Genomic DNA, 19,489 nt, shown 5'->3' with positions numbered 1-19,489 from the left:
TTCAAATTCTGAAGGTGGCAGGGGTAAAATACAGGGAGCGAAAGGCTATTTACAATTTGTACAGAAACCAGATGGCAGTTATAAGAGTCGAGGGGCATGAAAGGGAATCAGTGGTTGGGAAAGGAGTGAGACAGGGTTGTAGCCTCTCCCCGATGTTATTCAATCTGTATATTGAACAAACAGTAAAGGAAACAAAAGAAAAATTCGGAGTAGGTATTAAAATTCATGGAGAAGAAGTAAAAACTTTGAGGTTTGCCGATGACATTGTAATTCTGTCAGAGACAGCAAAGGACTTGGAAGAGCAGTTGAACAGAATGGACAGTGTCTTGAAAGAAGGATATAAGATGAACATCAACAAAAGCAAAACGAGGATAATGGAATGTAGTCAAATTAAATCGGGTGATGCTGCGGGAATTAGATTAGGAAATGAGACACTTAAAGTAGTAAAGGAGTTTTGCTATTTAGGGAGCAAAATAACTGATGATGGTCGAAGTAGAGAGGGTATAAAATGTAGACTGGCAATGGCAAGGAAAGCGTTTCTGAAGAAGAGAAATTTGTTAACATCGGGTACAGATGTAAGTGTCAGGAAGTTGTTTCTGAAAGTATTTGTATGGAGTGTAGCCATGTATGGAAGTGAAACATGGACGATAACTAGTTTGGACAAGAAGAGAATAGAAGCTTTCGAAATGTGGTGCTACAGAAGAATGCTGACGATAAGGTGGGTAGATCACGTAACTAATCAGGAGGTATTGAATAGGATTGGGGAGAAGAGAAGTTTGTGGCAAAACTTGACTAGAAGAAGGGATCGGTTGGTAGGACATGTTTTGAGGCATCAAGGGATCACAAATTTAGCATTGGAGGGCAGTGTGGAGGGTAAAAATCGTAGAGGTAGACCATGAGATGAATACACTAAACAGATTCAGAAGGATGTAGGCTGCAGTAGGTACTGGGAGATGAAGAAGATTGCACAGGATAGAGTAGCATGGAGAGCTGCATCAAACCAGTCTCAGGACTGAAGACCACAACAACAACAACAACCTTGCTAAACACGAGAAGCCTTTTTTTCAGAAGGCCTAAGTAATAAGCAGTGTAAGATACTGCGCAAACTTATATGTCCTGATCTTAGAAGCAAAATTGAGAGCTTGTTATTGCCAGAAAGGACTGTAGCGAGGTGCTTTGACTCAGTTAGTGACAAAACAGCTAAAGATTGTGCACAAAAACTTTTGTTGGTTTTCTTTGGCAATAGACAAGGGAGCAGATAATGAAGATACTGTACAATTACTCATCTTTATCCACAGAGTTACTGAAAATTTCATCATCACAGAGGAGTTACTTGTTCTAGGATCAGTGAAAGGTAGACCCACTGATTGGGAATTGCTTGAGTGTGCTGTGAATGGTGTGGAAGAAAATGGCCTTCTTGGAACAAAATGGCAAGCATTACAACAGAGGAGGCCATAGCATTCTGTGGAAAAATTACATGCATTTACAGCTGCAGATTATATCCAATTAGTACAATAAATGTCCGCCCCCGGTAGCTGATTGGTCAGCATGACAAATTGTCAATCCTAATGGCCCAGATTCGATTCCCGGCTGGGTCAGAGATTTTCTCCGCTCAGGGACTGGGTGTTGTGTTGTCCTAATCATCATCATTTCATCCCCATCGACGCGCAAGTCACTGAAATGGCGTCAAATCGAAAGACTTGCACCTGGCGAACGGTCTACCCAATGGGAGGCTCTAGTCACATAACATTTATTTAGTACAATAAATAAATAGGGACAACTCCCACTATTTCATTTAATAATTGATATTGATATTTAATAATTAATAATATTATATGTATATATGAGATTTATTGACTTTTGTGGTACAATTTACACCTTTTCCAAATTACAACATTGTTAGTTAATTAATATAATCATTTTAAAAGGTAGGGCTATCTGCTAAGCTCCCCTCTCACAAAACAGCCCCCAAGCCAAAATAATTGCCGACATCAGCAAGTGACCTTCAGGTTGTATTTTGAAAGATATTTACATCCTTTACCTGAAGTGGCAAGTTAATAAATGAATGTAACAGTTTTTGAGATGGAAATGAAAATGAACTGACAGTTTGTTGCATTGACAATGGATTTATAACATTCAAAAACCAGTTTGCAAATAAATACAGTAATTTTGGGAGGTGCTTTGTGAGAAAAAAGTCACGTATACAAATAAAAAATAATTTCTCTCTGTGTGAGTCATCTGAAACTTGTAATTTTTTACCTAAACATTTCCACTAAATACTGATTTATTTTTCAGATTTGACCAATGCTGTGTCCCCATATGTTATGAAATCAGTCTCTCGTTCTATTTTGCGTGATGTTATGCCTGGTGGTGACAGCCTGTCGGGTCACTCTGGGTTGGACACATTCTTTCCACCATGGCCAAGTGGTAAGTCAGTTGGTTCAGTAGTGTTCTTCAGTTAGTGCATAAGTATTAATAATTTGTAGGTATGAATCCATACTGTATGAAGTGTCAGTCTTTTATATAATTTCGTTATTACTTTTTTATTTTTTTATCTACTACTAAAAAATCTGTTACACACACTACACTACCTGTATGAATTATGCAGTTAGCATGTATGAAAGTGACCTGACCAATAACAATATACCTCAGCTTTGTTATGAAAAACAGTCAGACTAAAAAAGACAAAATGCATAATCACTTCTGTCAGAAGCTGCAGATAGCAACACTGCTTTCACACAACAGAAATGATTTAATTATTATATTCTTTTCCATTCATATCAAAAATTTTATATTTAACTCACACTTTACAACACTTAAATAATTGAACTTTAAAATCCAATGATTCATGCATTAATAATGGCAAGACTGACAAGGAGAGACCCCAAGGGGTGGGACCAAATTTTGGAAACCTTCTATACAGTGACATGATTTGCCCATTTTAGAGATGTCCACTCTTCTTCAAATGAACTGCCTCCTGTGATATTCCTTATCACAGTATCCACATCTGTAACAAACTTCAAATGTGTCATGTCATTCGTCAATATTTCAGTACCCCGGTTCCTTCCACACTGATTCTTCTCCATGATTCTCTTAAACTTCAGTCTACTCGTCGTCATTACTAAATTATGGTCTGGGTCTGTATGTGTTGCTGGGTATGCCTTATATAATCCAATATCAGATTTTGGAGTCTCTATCTGATCATGATGCAACTCAACTGGAATATTCCAGTGCCTCTGCATCTTTTACAAGTACTCCTCCTCTTATGGGTTCTTGAACAGAGTATTCACTATTACCATCTGAAATTTATTGCAGAACTCGTCTCTCATTCCTACTGCCATATTTTCCTGTAAACCATACTTCTTCCCATACAACTGCATTCCAGTTCTCCATGATTATTAGATAATCATCTCCTCTTGCATATTGAATTACCTGTCCAGTATCCTTGTATACTTTCTCTTCCTCTTCATCTTCTGCTTGTGTCATCATCATGTATACCTGAACTATTGTTGTCAGCGTTGGTTTGCTTTTGAATCTGATGAGAGCAACCCTGTCACTGAACTATTCATAGTAGCTGACACCCTGCCCTACGTTTTTCTTCATATTGAATCCGCTCCCATTGTACCATTCTCTACTGCTGTTGATATTCCCCTATATTCATCTGACCAGAAATCCTTATCTTCTTTCCATTTCACTTCACTGACACTGCTGTATCTTGATTGAGCCTTTAAATTTCCTTTTTCAGGTTTTCTAGCTTTCCTAAATGTTCAAACTTTTGACATTCCATGCTCCTACCTGTAGAAAGTTATCCCTTTGTTGATTATTCCTTCTTTTTCTCATGCTTACCTCCCACTTGGCAGTCCCCTCTTCAAGATCAGAATGGGGAACTAACCTGGAATCTTTTGCCAATAGACATCATCATGACACTTTCTCAGTTACGTGTTATGTGGACACACATTATGTGCCTTTGCTGCAGTGATTTCCATTGGCTTCTACGTCCTCACGTCGTTGGTAGTTGCTGATTCTACCATATTTTTGGGGTAGTTTCCCACACCATGGGCGAGAGAGTGCACTGAACCTCTGTCCCCTTCTCTGCCCTCTTTGACAAGGCTATTGGCAGAACAAGAGTGACTTCTTATGCCGGAAGTCTTCAGCTGCCATTTCTGATGATTTTTATTCAAAATTTAAGCAGTAAGTGGGTTAAGACCTGTGACCCATGACGTTCTGATTACTAGTCAAAGTTGCTAGCCCTAGACCACAGACTGTATGAAATACTTCAACTGATCAACAAAAGAAGAAAGTACAAAAATGTTCAGGAAAAGACGAGAATATGGCAATGTGATTCACTTAGCAGTGAAACGAATAGGAAGTGCAGGGAAGCCAAGCTGAAATGGCTGTGGGAAAAATTTGGAAAAACTGAAAAAGTTATTGTTGGAAGAAGTGACTCAGCATATAGAAAAGTCAAAACAGTCTTTGGTGAAATTAAAACTAAGGTGTTAATATCAAGAGTGCAACAAGAATGCCATTGTTAAACGCAGGGAAGGAGCATCTACATGGAAAGAGTAGACTGAAGGCATCTATGCAAGGGAGGTTTTGTCTGATGACATGACAGAAGAAGAAATTGGAGTCAATAAGGAAGATGTTGGGCGTCTAGTATTAGAGTCAGAATTTAGAAGAGCTCTGGAAGACTTGAGATCGAATAAAGCAGAAAAAATAGATTACATTCCATTGGAAGTTTTAAAATTATTGGAGGAAATCACAAAAGACCATTCAAGTTGGTGTGAAGAATCTACAAGACTGTTGGAGAAATATCATCCACACAATTCTGAAGATAGTAAGGGTAAATAGGTATGAAAACTATCACACAATCAGTTTAATGTGTCATGCTTCCAAGCTGCTAATAATAATAATAATAATATAGAAGAAGGGAAAGGAACTTAAGAATCTGCTTCTCACAAAGCAAAATTTGCTGTGTGGAAAACATGGACATACTCGTATCATAGCTGAGAGCTGGAGCAGGGTTTATCTCAACCCTGGTAATACAACCTTCTACTTTCTGTCACGAAGTAAGACTCCAGCCAAGCAAAGAGGGAGGGTCATACCATTAGTATCATAACTCTTCTAGGTATATAACAGCATTAGTGTATTGTCACAACTTTCAATGTGTAACTACCAAAAATAGTGTAGGGACGTCCATTAGTTGTACTCTGTTAGGTATTCAGTCCCTGTCAGATGGGTAGTTGTAATACGAGCAGTTAGTTTGGTAATTAAATCAGTGACCAGCAGATCATATTTATGATTAATGTTACAATATCAGTTGAAAAAAGAGTGCATAAAAGTTTTAAAATTATTTATATAGCTACTTACTGGCCTATTAATGTTTGTAACAGTCTGTTTATTTCTATCCAAGAATAGAAGTTGTTAAGGTGAATCAGTTTAAACCCGAATTTGAAAACAATTCTATACCCGAGGTCATCACATCTGCAGTGACGAGCAGTTCCTCTCAAAATATACCGAGGGTCTCACTGAAGCCTTCACTGACCATAATTATCCTCGCGTCCTTGTACAAAAACAAATCTCCCGTGCCTTATCTTTCCGGTCTCCCACCACCTCCCAAAGTTCCACAGTCCAGCCACAGAGGAGCATTCCCCTAGTAACTCAGTACCATCCGGGACTGGAGCAACTGAATTATATTCTCCACCAGGGTTTCGATTACCTCTCGTTGTGCCTTGAAATGAGAAATGTCCTGCCCACTATCCTTCTCACCCCTCCTGCCATGGTATTCCGCCGTCCACCAAACCTACACAATATACTCATCCATCCTCACACAACCGTTGCTCCCAATCCCTAAACTCATGGCTCATACCCCTGTAATAGACCTAGATGCAAAACCTATCCCATACATCCTCCTACCACCACCTGCTGCAGTCCGGTCACTAACATCACCTATCCCATCAAAGGCAGGGCTACCTGTGAAACCAGTCATGTGATTTACAAGCTAAGCTGCAACCACTGTGCTGCATTCTATGTAGTTATGAGAACCAACAAGCTGTCTGTCCACATGAATGGCCACCGACAAAGTGTGGTCATAAAACAAGTGGACCACCCTGTTGATGAACACGCTGCCAAACATGATATCCCTCATTTCAATGACTGCTTCACAGCCTGTGCCATATGGATCCTTCTCACCAACACCAGCTTTTCTGACTTGTGCAGGTGGGAACTTCCCTGCAATAAATCCTACGTTCCTGTAACCCTCCTGGCCTCAACCTTCGTTAGTCACTGTCCTCACCCATCCAGCCCACTCCCTGTTGCTATTCCAGCACTATACAACCGTCATTTCACTACCACACCCAATCTTTTAATTTCGTTTTATTTCTCTCCTTTCTGTTACTTACCCCCTCTGCACCTTCTCTCCTACCCTCTGTCTAAACCGCAACACTTCACTGTCTGCCACTCCCATCATACTATCACTCCTCCTCCCCTCCCCGCCCCAGCCTCCTCCTTACCCCCACCCAGTCACCACTCCCATCATGCAATGGTGCTGCAGCTTGCAGTGTGGTTTCAGTTCTCTGAGACTGCAGACATGTGTGCAAGTTGCATTTGTGTGAGTGTGTGTGTGCGTGTGTGTATGGGTGTCTACTGCTGACAAAGGCCTTAATGGCCAAAAGCTACAATTGTGTGAATCTTTTTGTTGTGCCTATCGCGACTCAGCATCTCTGATATATGGTGAGTAGCAACTTTCCTTCTCTGGTATTGTTACAACTCTGTATTCTGTCAGACATTTTATTTCCATAGGCAGAGTGTGAAAGAGTTTAATACCTATGTATTTAACTACTTTTATGGCAGAGTTAGATTAGAGGGGAGTGCAGATCATTTTCCTTCTAGTCTGTTTTTGAATATCTCAAACTGTAATGGATTGTTGACAACAAATTTCATCACTGAATAAATACACCATCAGGCTGTGGTTAATATCCTCAGCTGTTTGAGCAGATGCCTATAGACAATTATACATTAAATATTCCATTCATTTCTAAGTATAAATTAGAGTACATTTATCCTCTATGTCTTATAATAATGCACCAATGAATGTCATTTCAGAATGAAGGTGCTTTTAAATCAGTTAGTTGCGTGGAGTCCCATTTGCAATGTATAGCAGTTTTCCATGTACACACATCTACATCTACATGATTACTCTGCAATTCACATTTAAGTGCTTGGCAGAGGGTTCATCGAACCACAATCATACTATCTCTCTACCATTTTACTCCCGAACAGCACGGGGGGAAAACGAACACCTAAACCTTTCTGTTCGAGCTCTGATTTCTCTTATTTTATTTTGATGATCATTCCTACCTATGTATGTTGGGCTCAACAAAATATTTTCGCATTCGGAAAAGAAAGTTGGTGACTGAAATTTTGTAAATAGATCTCGCCGCGACGAAAAACGTCTTACTTTAATGACTTCCATCCCAACTCGCGTATCATATCTGCCACACTCTCTCCCCTATTAAGTGATAATACAAAACGAGCTGCCCTTTTTTGCACTCTTTCGATGTCCTCCGTCAATCGTACCTGGTAAGGATCCCACACCGCGCAGCAATATTCTAACAGAGGACGAACGAGCATAGTGTAAGCTGTCTCTTTAGTGGACTTGTTGCATCTTCTAAGTGTCCTGCCAATGAAACGCAACCTTTGGCTTGCCTTCCCCACAATATTATCTATGTGGTCTTTCCAACTGAAGTTGTTCGTAATTTTCACACCCAGGTACATAGTTGAATTGACAGCCTTGAGAATTGTACTATTTATCGAGTAATCGAATTCCAACGGATTTCTTTTGGAACTCATGTGGATCACCTCACACTTTTCGTTATTTAGCATCAACTGCCACCTGCCACACCATACAGCAATCTTTTCTAAATCACTTTGCAACTGATACTGGTCTTCAGATGACCTTAGTAGACGATAAATTACAGCATCATCTGCGAACAGCCTAAGAGAACTGCTCAGATTGTCACCCAGGTCATTTATACAGATCAGGAACAGCAGAGGTCCCAGGACGCTTCCCTGGGGAACACCTGATATCACTTCAGTTTTACTCGATGATTTGTGTCTATTACTACGAACTGCGACCTTCCTGACAGGAAATCACGAATCCAGTCGCACAACTGAGACGATACCCCATAGGCCCGCAGCTTGATTAGAAGTTGCTTGTGAGGAATGGTGTCAAAAGCTTTCCGGAAATCTAGAAATACAGAATCAACTTGAGATCCCCTGTCGATAGCGGCCTTTACTTCGTGTGAATAAAGAGCTAGCTGCGTTGCACAAGAACAATGTTTTCTGAAACCATGCTGATTACGTACCAATAGATTGTTCCCTTCGAGGTGATTCATAATGTTTGAATACAGTATATGCTCCAAAACCCTACTGCAAACCGACATCAATGATATAGGTCTGTAGTTTGATGGATTACTCCTACTACCCTTCTTAAACACTGGTGCGACCTGCGCAATTTTCCAATCCGTAGTTACAGATCTATCGGTGAGTGAGTGGTTGTATATGATTGCTAAGTATGGAGCTATTGTATCAGAGTAATCTGAAAGGAACCTAATCGGTATACAATCTGGACCTGAAGACTTGCCCGTATCTAGCGATTTGAGTTGCTTAGCAACCCCTAAGGTATCTACTTCTAAGAAACTCATGCTAGCAGCTGTTCATGTTCCAAATTCTGGAATATTCCATTTGTCTTTCCTGATGATGGAATTTCGGAAAACTGCATTCAATAACTCTGCTTTAGCAGCGCAGTTGTCGGTAACAGTACCATCGGCACTGCGCAGCAAAGGTATTGACTGCATCTTGCCGCTTGTGTACTTTACATACGACCAGAATTTCTTCAGATTTTCTACCAAATTTCGAGACAATGTTTTGTTGTGGAACCTATTAAAGGCATCTTGCATTGAAGTCTGTGCCAAATTTCGCGCGTCTGTAAATTTTAGCCAATCTTTGGGATTTCGCGTTCTTCTGAACTTCGCATGCTTTTTCTGTTGCCTCTGCAACAGCGTTCGGACCTGTTTTGTGTACCAATTTATGAGGTATGAATCTCTCAATTGCTGTTCCTACTACATCTTTGAATTTGAGCCACATCTTGTCTACATTTGCATTGTCGGTTCGTAAGGAATGGAGATTGTCTCTTAGGAAGGCTTCTAGTGACACTTTATCCACTTTTTTAAATAAAATTATTTTGCATTTGTTTCTGGTGAATTTGGAAGAAACATTATTGAGCCTAGCTACGACAACCTTGTGATCACTAATCCCTGTATCAGTCATGATGCTCTCTATTAGCTCTGGATTGTTTGTGGCTAAGAGGTCAAGTGTGTTTTCGCAACCATTTACAATTCGCGTGGGTTCGTAGACTAACTGCTCGAAATAATTTTCGGAGAAAGCATTTAGGACAATCTCGGAAGATGTTTTCTGCCTACCACCGGTTTTGAACAAGTATTTTTGCCAGCATATAGAGGGAAGGTTGAAGTCCCCACCAACTAGAACCGTATGAGTGGGGTATTTATTTGTTACGAGACTCAAATTTTCTCTGAACTGTTCAGCAACTATATCATCGGAGTCTGGGGGTCGATAGAAGGAGCCAATTATTAACTTAGTTCAGCTGTTAAGTATAACCTCTACCCATACCAATTCGCACGGAGTATCTACTTCGACTTCACTACAAGATAAACCACTACTGACAGACACAAACACTCCACCACCAATTCTGCCTAATCTATCTTTCCTGAACACCGTTTGAGACTTCGTAAAAATTTCTGCAGAACTTATTTCAGGCTTTAGCCAGCTTTCTGTACCTATAACGATTTCAGCTTCTGTGCTTTCTATTAGCGCTTGAAGCTCAGGGACTTTCCCAGCACAACTATAACAATTTACAACTACAATTCCGACTGTTCCTTGATTCAAGCATGTCCTGTATTTGCCATGCACCCTTTCAGATTGCAGCCCACCCCGTACTTTCCCGAGGCCTTCTAACCTAAAAAACTGCCCAGTCCATGCCACACAGCCTCCGCTACCCGTGTAGCTGCCAGCTGAGTGTAGTGAACTCCTGTCCTATTCAGCGGAACCCGAAACCCCACCACCCAATGGCGTAAGTCAAGGAGACTGCAGCCAACACGGTCACAAAACCGTCCAAGCCTCTGATTCAGACCCTCCACCCGGCTCTGCACCAAAGGTCCGCAGTTGGTTCTGTCATCGATGCTGCAGATGGTGAGCTATGCCTTCATCTCGTAAGCAAGACCGGCAGTCTTCACCAAATCAGATAGCTGCTGGAATCCAGAGAGAATTTCCTCAGATCCAAAGAAACACCCATCATTAGTGCCAACATGTTGCACCTCCTGCAGCTGGCTGCATCCTGTGCTCTTCATGGCATCTGGAAGGACCCTTTCCACATCAGGAATGACTCCACCCGGAATGCACATGGAGTGCACACCGGATTTCTTCCCCTCCTTAGCTGCCATATCCCTAAGGGGCCCCATTACGCGCCTAACATTGGAGCTCCCAGCTACCAATAAGCCCACCCTCTGCAACTGCCCGGACCTTGAAAGCTGAGAATCATCCTCTGAAACAGGGCAGGCAGCTGCATCTGGCTCAGCCATAGACAGTACCTGAAAACTGTTTGTCAGACGCACCGGGGAGGCTTTCTGATCAGCCTCCGGGACCGTCTTTTGCTGCATGCCATGCCTTGGAATGACCTCCCAATCAACCACAGGCGAGGGCTCAGCCCCACTGCGGGCAGCAACCGGGGCAACCACAGTGGCAGACCGATCTGGGGACAGACGGGACGAGGTTGACATCCCCATGATACCCAAGTCCAGCTCCCCACAGTGGTGCCCATTGGCAACAGCCTCAAGCTGCGTGACCGAAGTCAGCACCGCCTGCAGCTGTGAGCGAAGAGATGCCAACTCAACCCTCATCTGAACACAGCAATCACAGTCCCTGTCCATTCTAATCAATGTTGAACAACAGTTACTGAAACACGAGTCCCTGCCTAGATAACGCAAGGGAAACACGCAAAGAATGTATGAACTAACCGTACAAATGCCTAATGACTGCACTACAATCCGCCTGAATTTACAATTACAGTAACTAAAACTCGAAATTACACCTCCTACATGAAACTCACATGCAATTTAAGTAAGAATCTATGAAGTAAACACAGAAAAGAAGCTATATATGTATATTTCTGCACTGTCGATGTGCACCAACTGGGAGCTCAGGCCACACATGAAGCCAAAACACCCACTGACAGCATAAAAAAGAGAAAACCATGAAATAATGTTCCAGAATGTTCATTATACACTCCTGGAAATGGAAAAAAGAACACATTGACACCGGTGTGTCAGACCCACCATACTTGCTCCGGACACTGCGAGAGGGCTGTACAAGCAATGATCACACGCACGGCACAGCGGACACACCAGGAACCGCGGTGTTGGCCGTCGAATGGCGCTAGCTGCGCAGCATTTGTGCACCGCCGCCGTCAGTGTCAGCCAGTTTGCCGTGGCATACGGAGCTCCATCGCAGTCTTTAACACTGGTAGCATGCCGCGACAGCGTGGACGTGAACCGTATGTGCAGTTGACAGACTTTGAGCGAGGGCATATAGTGGGCATGTGGGAGGCCGGGTGGACGTACTGCCGAATTGCTCAACACGTGGAGCGTGAGGTCTCCATAGTACATCGATGTTGTCGCCAGTGGTCGGCGGAAGGTGCACGTGCCCGTCGACCTGGGACCGGACCGCAGCGACGCACGGATGCACGCCAAGACCATAGGATCCTACGCAGTGCCGTAGGGGACCGCACCGCCACTTCCCAGCAAATTAGGGACACTGTTGCTCCTGGGGTATCGGCGAGGACCATTCGCAACCGTCTCCATGAAGCTGGGCTACGGTCCCGCACACCGTTAGGCCATCTTCCGCTCACGCCCCAACATCGTGCAGCCCGCCTCCAGTGGTGTCGCGACAGGCGTGAATGGAGGGACGAATGGAGACGTGTCGTCTTCAGCGATGAGAGTCGCTTCTGCCTTGGTGCCAATGATGGTCGTATGCGTGTTTGGCGCCGTGCAGGTGAGCGCCACAATCAGGACTGCATACGACCGAGGCACACAGGGCCAACACCCGGCATCATGGTGTGGGGAGCGATCTCCTACACTGGCCGTACACCACTGGTGATCGTCGAGGGGACACTGAATAGTGCACGGTACATCCAAACCGTCATCGAACCCATCATTCTACCATTCCTAGACCGGCAAGGGAACGTGCTGTTCCAACAGGACAATGCACGTCCGCATGTATCCCGTGCCACCCAACGTGCTCTAGAAGGTGTAAGTCAACTACCCTGGCCAACAAGATCTCCGGATCTGTCCCCCATTGAGCATGTTTGGGACTGGATGAAGCGTCGTCTCACGCGGTCTGCACGTCCAGCACGAACGCTGGTCCAACTGAGGCACCAGGTGGAAATGGCATGGCAAGCCATTCCACAGGACTACATCCAGCATCTCTACGATCGTCTCCATGGGAGAATAGCAGCCTGCATTGCTGCGAAAGGTGGATATACACTGTACTAGTGCCGACATTGTGCATGCTCTGTTGCCTGTGTCTATGTGCCTGTGGTTCTGTCAGTGTGATCATGTGATGTATCTGACCCCAGGAATGTGTCAATAAAGTTTCCCCTTCCTGGGACAATGAATTCACGGTGTTCTTATTTCAATTTCCAGGAGTGTATATATGAGTGATGTTTCTATGGCTGGCGCTACCTCTCACATCCCAATCTCCATCGTTCATGGTCATGACAGTCTCCTTCATTAATACCTCTCGCTGCCATTGCTTCACTGATATCATCTTTCCAGCATCTCACAGGTCTACCGCACTTTCTTCTTTGATGTGGAGTCCATTGCCATACACCTTTTGGCCATCTTGTGTCTGGCATAAGCTGTAAGTGACCATATCAGAGTAGGTGCTTCCTTTCCGTGTAGTCTGGGATTGTGCTATCGATATTCATAACCTCTCTGATCCTATCAGTTCTAATATGATCAAGCCTGGAATATCCACAACTCTGTCTCCAGAAATCCATCTCATCAGCCACCAGGCAATCTTTCTGACTCTGAGTTAGTTGCCACAACTCTGCACCATATGCTGTGATACTTTCAATAATTGTGTAGTAGAAATAACATAGAGTAAGTTATGAATTGCTGTATATTGTGAATGAACTGGAAAGATCCATAGTTTTTAAGTAAATAATTATAAAATTGTGACTGTATACTGCAGAAAGATAAACAAGGATGGTGATGCACGCATTTGTGCTGATGTACGCATTTGTGTTAGATGTCACATTCATTGTGGAGAACATTAATTGCATTGATGAACTTGCAGTGGACATAGCCTTTGAATCAGCAGCAGTAAAAGCAAAATGAGGCAGAAACAGCTTAATAACACTTGGTCTATGTAGATCACGAAACAGTGATGTAGATGAATTCTTGTATCATTTAGAAGAACTACTGGACAAACTCTCGACAAACAAAAACAGGTTATAATAATGGGAGATGTGAACATAGACTCTTTAAGGTATAATGTAAATTATATTAGGCATTCTGACTTGTTATAGTTCTATAACTACATCCATATAAATTTGTCACCAACAACAGTAACACCTGATTCATAGACTTACTTTGACAATGTCATTATGAATTTAAATAGGGAATAATTGGTGATGAAAACTATTGAAAACTCTCTTTCAGACCATAGAGCTCTTGGTAAAAATGGTATGAAAATCAGACTATACAGAAAATCTTAAAACCCCTTCAAAATTTCACAAATTAAAAAAAAAATATGAAAGACATATAAGTGCTGTTCAGGGAGACCAATTTACAATATTCTCCAAAAGAATACAAAAGTAACAGGAAAACATTCAGGCAGTCCTTGAAGACACTGAAAGCACATTATTATGCTAACCAGAGAAGCAAATCAAGTAATGTGAATAAACACTGTGGAATATACTAAACAATGAATGTAAAAAGAGAGAGTATCCAGGGTTTCAGAAATGTAGCACTAGGAGAAAACGGCATGTTGGTGAGTGAGCCAAAGACTCTACGTAAGGCCTTCATAGAACATTTATTCTGTAAATACAACATAGCAGTAGCAGCTTTTCTCCTTGAACTGCTAAACAGACTGTATCAAGGTAACAAAGTCATTGAAACTTTTGTAGATTTATGCAAGGCCTTTAATTCTGTGAATCATTCAGTGCATTTATCCAAATTAGAAAGTTAAGTGTACACTCATCAAGGAATGGCTTGTGTGCAAAACTACACTCCTGGAAATTGAAATAAGAACACCGTGAATTCATTGTCCCAGGAAGGGGAAACTTTATTGACACATTCCTGGGGTCAGATACATCACATGATCACACTGACAGAACCACAGGCACATAGACACAGGCAACAGAGCATGCACAATGTCGGCACTAGTACAGTGTATATCCACCTTTCGCAGCAATGCAGGCTGCTATTCTCCCATGGAGACGATCGTAGAGATGCTGGATGTAGTCCTGTGGAACAGCTTGCCATGCCATTTCCACCTGGCGCCTCAGTTGGACCAGCGTTCGTGCTGGACGTGCAGACCGCGTGAGACGACGCTTCATCCAGTCCCAAACATGCTCAATGGGGGACAGATCCGGAGATCTTGCTGGCCAGGGTAGTTGACTTACACCTTCTAGAGCACGTTGGGTGGCACAGGATACATGCGGACGTGCATTGTCCTGTTGGAACAGCAAGTTCCCTTGCCGGTCTAGGAATGGTAGAACGATGGGTTCGATGACGGTTTGGATGTACCGTGCACTATTCAGTGTCCCCTCGACGATCACCAGTGGTGTACGGCCAGTGTAGGAGATCGCTCCCCACACCATGAGGCCGGGTGTTGGCCCTGTGTGCCTCGGTCGTATGCAGTCCTGATTGTGGCGCTCACCTGCACGGCGCCAAACACGCATACGACCATCATTGGCACCAAGGCAGAAGCGACTCTCATCGCTGAAGACGACACGTCTCCATTCGTCCCTCCATTCACGCCTGTCGCGACACCACTGGAGGCGGGCTGCACGATGTTGGGGCGTGAGCGGAAGACGGCCTAATGGTGTGCGGGACCGTAGCCCAGCTTCATGGAGATGGTTGCGAATGGTCCTTGCCGATACCCCAGGAGCAACAGTGTCCCTAAGTTCCTGGGAAGTGGCGGTGCGGTCCCCTACGGCACTGCGTAGGATCCTACGGTCTTGGCGTGCATCCGTGCGTCGCTGCGGTCCGGTCCCAGGTCGACGGGCACGTGCACCTTCCGCCGACCACTGGCGACAACATCGATGTACTGTGGAGACCTCACGCCCCACGTGTTGAGCAATTCGGCGGTACGTCCACCCGGCCTCCCGCATGCCCACTATACGCCCTCGCTCAAAGTCCGTCAACTGCACATACGGTTCACGTCCACGCTGTCGCGGCATGCTACCAGTGTTAAAGACTGCGATGAAGCTCCGTATGCCACGGCAAACTGGCTGACACTGACGGCGGCGGTGCACAAATGCTGCGCAGCTAGCGCCATTCGACGGCCAACACCGCGGTTCCTGGTGTGTCCGCTGTGCTGTGCGTGTGATCATTGCTTGTAAAGCCCTCTCGCAGCGTCCGGAGCAAGTATGGTGGGTCTGACACACCGGTGTCAATGTGTTCTTTTTTCCATTTCCAGGAGTGTATGTTGTAAGAATAAAGGGAAGACCCTAACAGTAATATTATAATGCAAGACTCTCAGCCATGTAGTTCCACGAGGAAGTATTCTTGGTCCATTTTTATTTCATGTGTATGCCAGTGACATAACATGGCCACGAACTTGAAGTTAGTGAATTATGCTGACAATACATAATTTATTAGCGAGGGCTGCACTGAACAACTAGCATTGCAAAACAATAGAGAAATCTTTAGTTGGATCACATATAACTTATCAACACTACACAGCTCCATTTCTCCCCCACCCCCCCCACCCCCTCCTCCCCACCTCTCCCCTGTCCTCTGTCTAACCTGTGGTACTTCACTGTCCACCGCCCCCACCATACTATCTGTCCCCCTCCTCACCCCAGCCTCCTCCTAACCCCCATCTCCACCCAGCTGCCTAGCTTATCATGCACAGTGTGGTTTCAGTTGCCTGAGACTGCAAACAAGTGTGTGTGTGTGTGTGTGTGTGTGTGTGTGTGTGTATTGTTGACGAAGGCCTTAATAACCAAAAGCTTTAATTATGGGAGTCTTTTTGTTGTGCTATCTGCAACTCACCGTCTCTGCTATATGGTGAGTAGCGACTTTCCTTTCGTAATATTGTTATCAAGAATAAGCTTTCATTAAAAAAGGCTAAGACAAATGCGATGAAGTTATTGTTAGATTATAACCAGTCTCAAGAGGACATAAATATGGAATCACTGTCTAGTGCTGAAACATCTGATACACACAAATTTATAGGTATTATGATGGATGAACATCTTATGTTGTAAGAGCATTCAGCTATACCTGTAAAAAGTTTATCTCTTATACATACTGATTCAAACATCTTGCAGACGAAATTGTAACAACTTCTTCTGTCCTCTGTTGAGCATTTTTTAATATACACGTGAAAGCTATCTGAAACATTTTCTTTAATTATTCAGTACATTCATAACCACAACTATACCCCCCAGAACAGATAGTAACCACAGAGTAATTATAACACAATGGAGTAAACAAAAAATCTGTCGATATCAATTTACATATCTTAAAATGTCCCCTTAAACTGACATCAACACACAGTATGACGCCTAAATGTACAGCCACTCCTTCATGTATTTCACAAAGCCACAGCTTCTTACACATGTTTCATGTCTGGCATTGCTAAGTGGTTTTGTGAAAGCATTGGCTAACATTTCTTCAGAAGGCAGATGTTCAACATTAATAACACCTGACTCAACATGCCTTCTTATAAAATGATATTTTATATTTATATGCTTTGATTTAGAGTTTGTCATTAGATCCTTTATCATCACAATACACTGTAAATAACTTTATGTCACTGTTTGGATCTACTTCAAACATAATTTATCTTAACCACAGTAAATCTTGAACAGTTGATGCCAAGGGCATATACTCAGCTTCACAAATAGAAAGTGCAACAGTTTTCTGTTTTCTACTAGACCTTGAAATTAAAGAGTTTTCCAATTTTATGCATGAAACAGTTACAGAATGTCTGTCATTGATTTTATTTCCCCACTCTGCATCGCTGAAGGCCATTATTTCACAGTTACCATCTCTAGACAGTTCTAGCATGTAATCCGCCATGCGGGTAGCCACGCAGTCTGGGGCGTCTTGTCACAGTCCGCGCCGCTTCCCCCATCAGAGGTTCGAGTCCTCCCTCAGGTGTGTGTGTGTGTGTGTGTGTGTGTGTGTGTGTGTGTGTGTCATCCTTATCATATGTTAGTTTAAGTTTGATTAAGTAGTGTGTAAGCTTAGGGACCAATGACCTCAGCAGTTTAGTCCCAAAAGACCTTACCATAAATTTCCAAATTTTCTAGCGTATAATCTGTGGTTCTGTTTAAATATCTAATCAATCTTTTTACTGGCAATCAATGTATCTTTTTCAAACAATGATTATATCTCCTCAGGAGACTTTCAGCGATACGCATATCAGGTCTGGAGATTTGGGATAAATATAGAAAACTTCCTATTGCTTCTTGATATAGTACCTTGATATCACCTGAGTCAACTGCTTCAAAGTCCAAACCACATTCAAGTGGTGTTGACAACAGCTTGGCTTCACTCATTCCAAATTTCTCCAGAGCTTTTTTTGCATAGGGTTTCTGGGAGATCCAAATTTTTCCTTTATCACAATCCTGTGTAATTTACATGCCTAGGCAATGGCTTATCTGTCCTAAATCTTCTATCTCAAAAAATCTCTTCAAAGAACTTTTGAGTTGATCCAAAACATTTCTTCTGGCATTTGAGAGTAATAGCATATCATCAACAAAGAAAGCTATTATGATTAGTTTGGTGCCATCTCTGTGAAAATAGATACATGGGTCAGTGTTTGATCTGTTCAATTTCAGTTTTCTTAACACGTCATCAATTTTTTAACTCCAGTTCCTACCAGCCTGTTTGAGTCCATAAACAGCTTTCTTCTGCTTCTATTCTTTTCCAAGAGTTGCAAAATTTTCTGGTGGAATGACTTAAATTTCTTCATTTAAGTATCCATAGACATAAGCAGCAGTGACGTCAACATGGTCAGTCTCCAGTTCCTCTTGAGCTGCCACAGAAAAGTGACATCTGATTGATACATGCTTGACCATTGGTGCAAAGGTTTCCTGAAAATCAACATCTTGAACTTCAGCACATCCTTTTACCACTAATCGTGCCTTAAATGTTTCTGGTATACTGCTAGTCTTAGGCTTTATTTTTAATACACGCTTGACTTAAGTGATTTGTGTCCTCTGGGTAGCTCTGCTTCTTCAAATGTGTTGTTATGAACTAGAGATGAGAATTCTTTCTTCATTGCTTTTTTTCCATTCTTCATTATTTGCTCCTTCCAAAGCTTCTTTGACATCAATATCTTCACTTGGAAGTCCTTCTTTCAAATAGTAAGTAACATGATCAGGCTACCTCTTGGGTTTTGCTTCTCTGTTTGACTTTCAAGGTATGTTTCATTCTCATGACCCTCATCTTGAGCTTCAGTTTCTATTGAATCACTGTCAAAGCCATAAATGTGTTCATTATCACTGTCTTCTGATTTAACTACTTCTTCAGTTTGTGAAGTATTGATGTCCTGAAGAACTGCTTCATGTTTCAATCCTAATGCATTTGTGGTCTTAGGTTCCTTTGTCCTTGAACTTGAAAAATTCCCATATTCCAGGAATTTGACATCCTTGCTGACAATCCTTCTGGCCAGTCTCCCTGTTGATGAATCAACAGCCTTTGGTTGCCTGACAGTACACTACAAATAACAACTTCTGTGACTTCTTATCCCTCACCTTGCAATGGGGTTTTGGAGTATGAACCATTGCACTGCAGCCAAAAATTCTCATATGTGAGAAACACAAGACTTTCTCCTACGCCAAAGTTCATATGGAGTCTTATCTCCGAGTGTGGTGTTGGTGAATGATTTGACAGGTACACAGCTGTAGACACAGCTTCAGCCCAATACTCCTTTGGTAGGTTAGCATTGAGCTTTTTCAACCAATATTTTATTAGCTCTCTCAGCAACACCATTTTGCTGTGGACTGTAACATACTGTAAGCTGGTTGATGATACACTCAGAAGCCAGAAATCCTTTTAGTTCATTGTTGACACACTCCTTTCCATTGTCAAACTGTAACTTCTTTATATTTCTGCCTGTCTGCTTTTCCACCATAGCTTGACATTATGAAGCTTGTTTTCATCATTAGTAATGT

At 42.7% G+C, this 19,489-nt stretch overlaps 1 protein-coding gene across 1 annotated transcript in view; it reads left to right on the top strand.

The window, feature by feature from the left end:
* LOC126195203 (protein phosphatase 1 regulatory subunit 42-like) overlaps positions 1–19,489 on the top strand; it is a 134,262-nt gene that overhangs the window by 108,312 nt on the left and 6,461 nt on the right. Inside the window, exon 6 of the mRNA XM_049933717.1 lies at positions 2,296–2,427. Coding sequence (XP_049789674.1) covers positions 2,296–2,427 — 132 coding nt within the window. The remainder of the gene's footprint in view (positions 1–2,295; positions 2,428–19,489) is intronic.

This window comes from Schistocerca nitens, chromosome 7, assembly GCF_023898315.1.
Source record: "Schistocerca nitens isolate TAMUIC-IGC-003100 chromosome 7, iqSchNite1.1, whole genome shotgun sequence".
Taxonomy (NCBI): domain Eukaryota; kingdom Metazoa; phylum Arthropoda; class Insecta; order Orthoptera; family Acrididae; genus Schistocerca; species Schistocerca nitens.
Note: the sequence above shows the minus strand (reverse complement) of the source record. Positions and strands in the feature narration are given on the sequence as shown.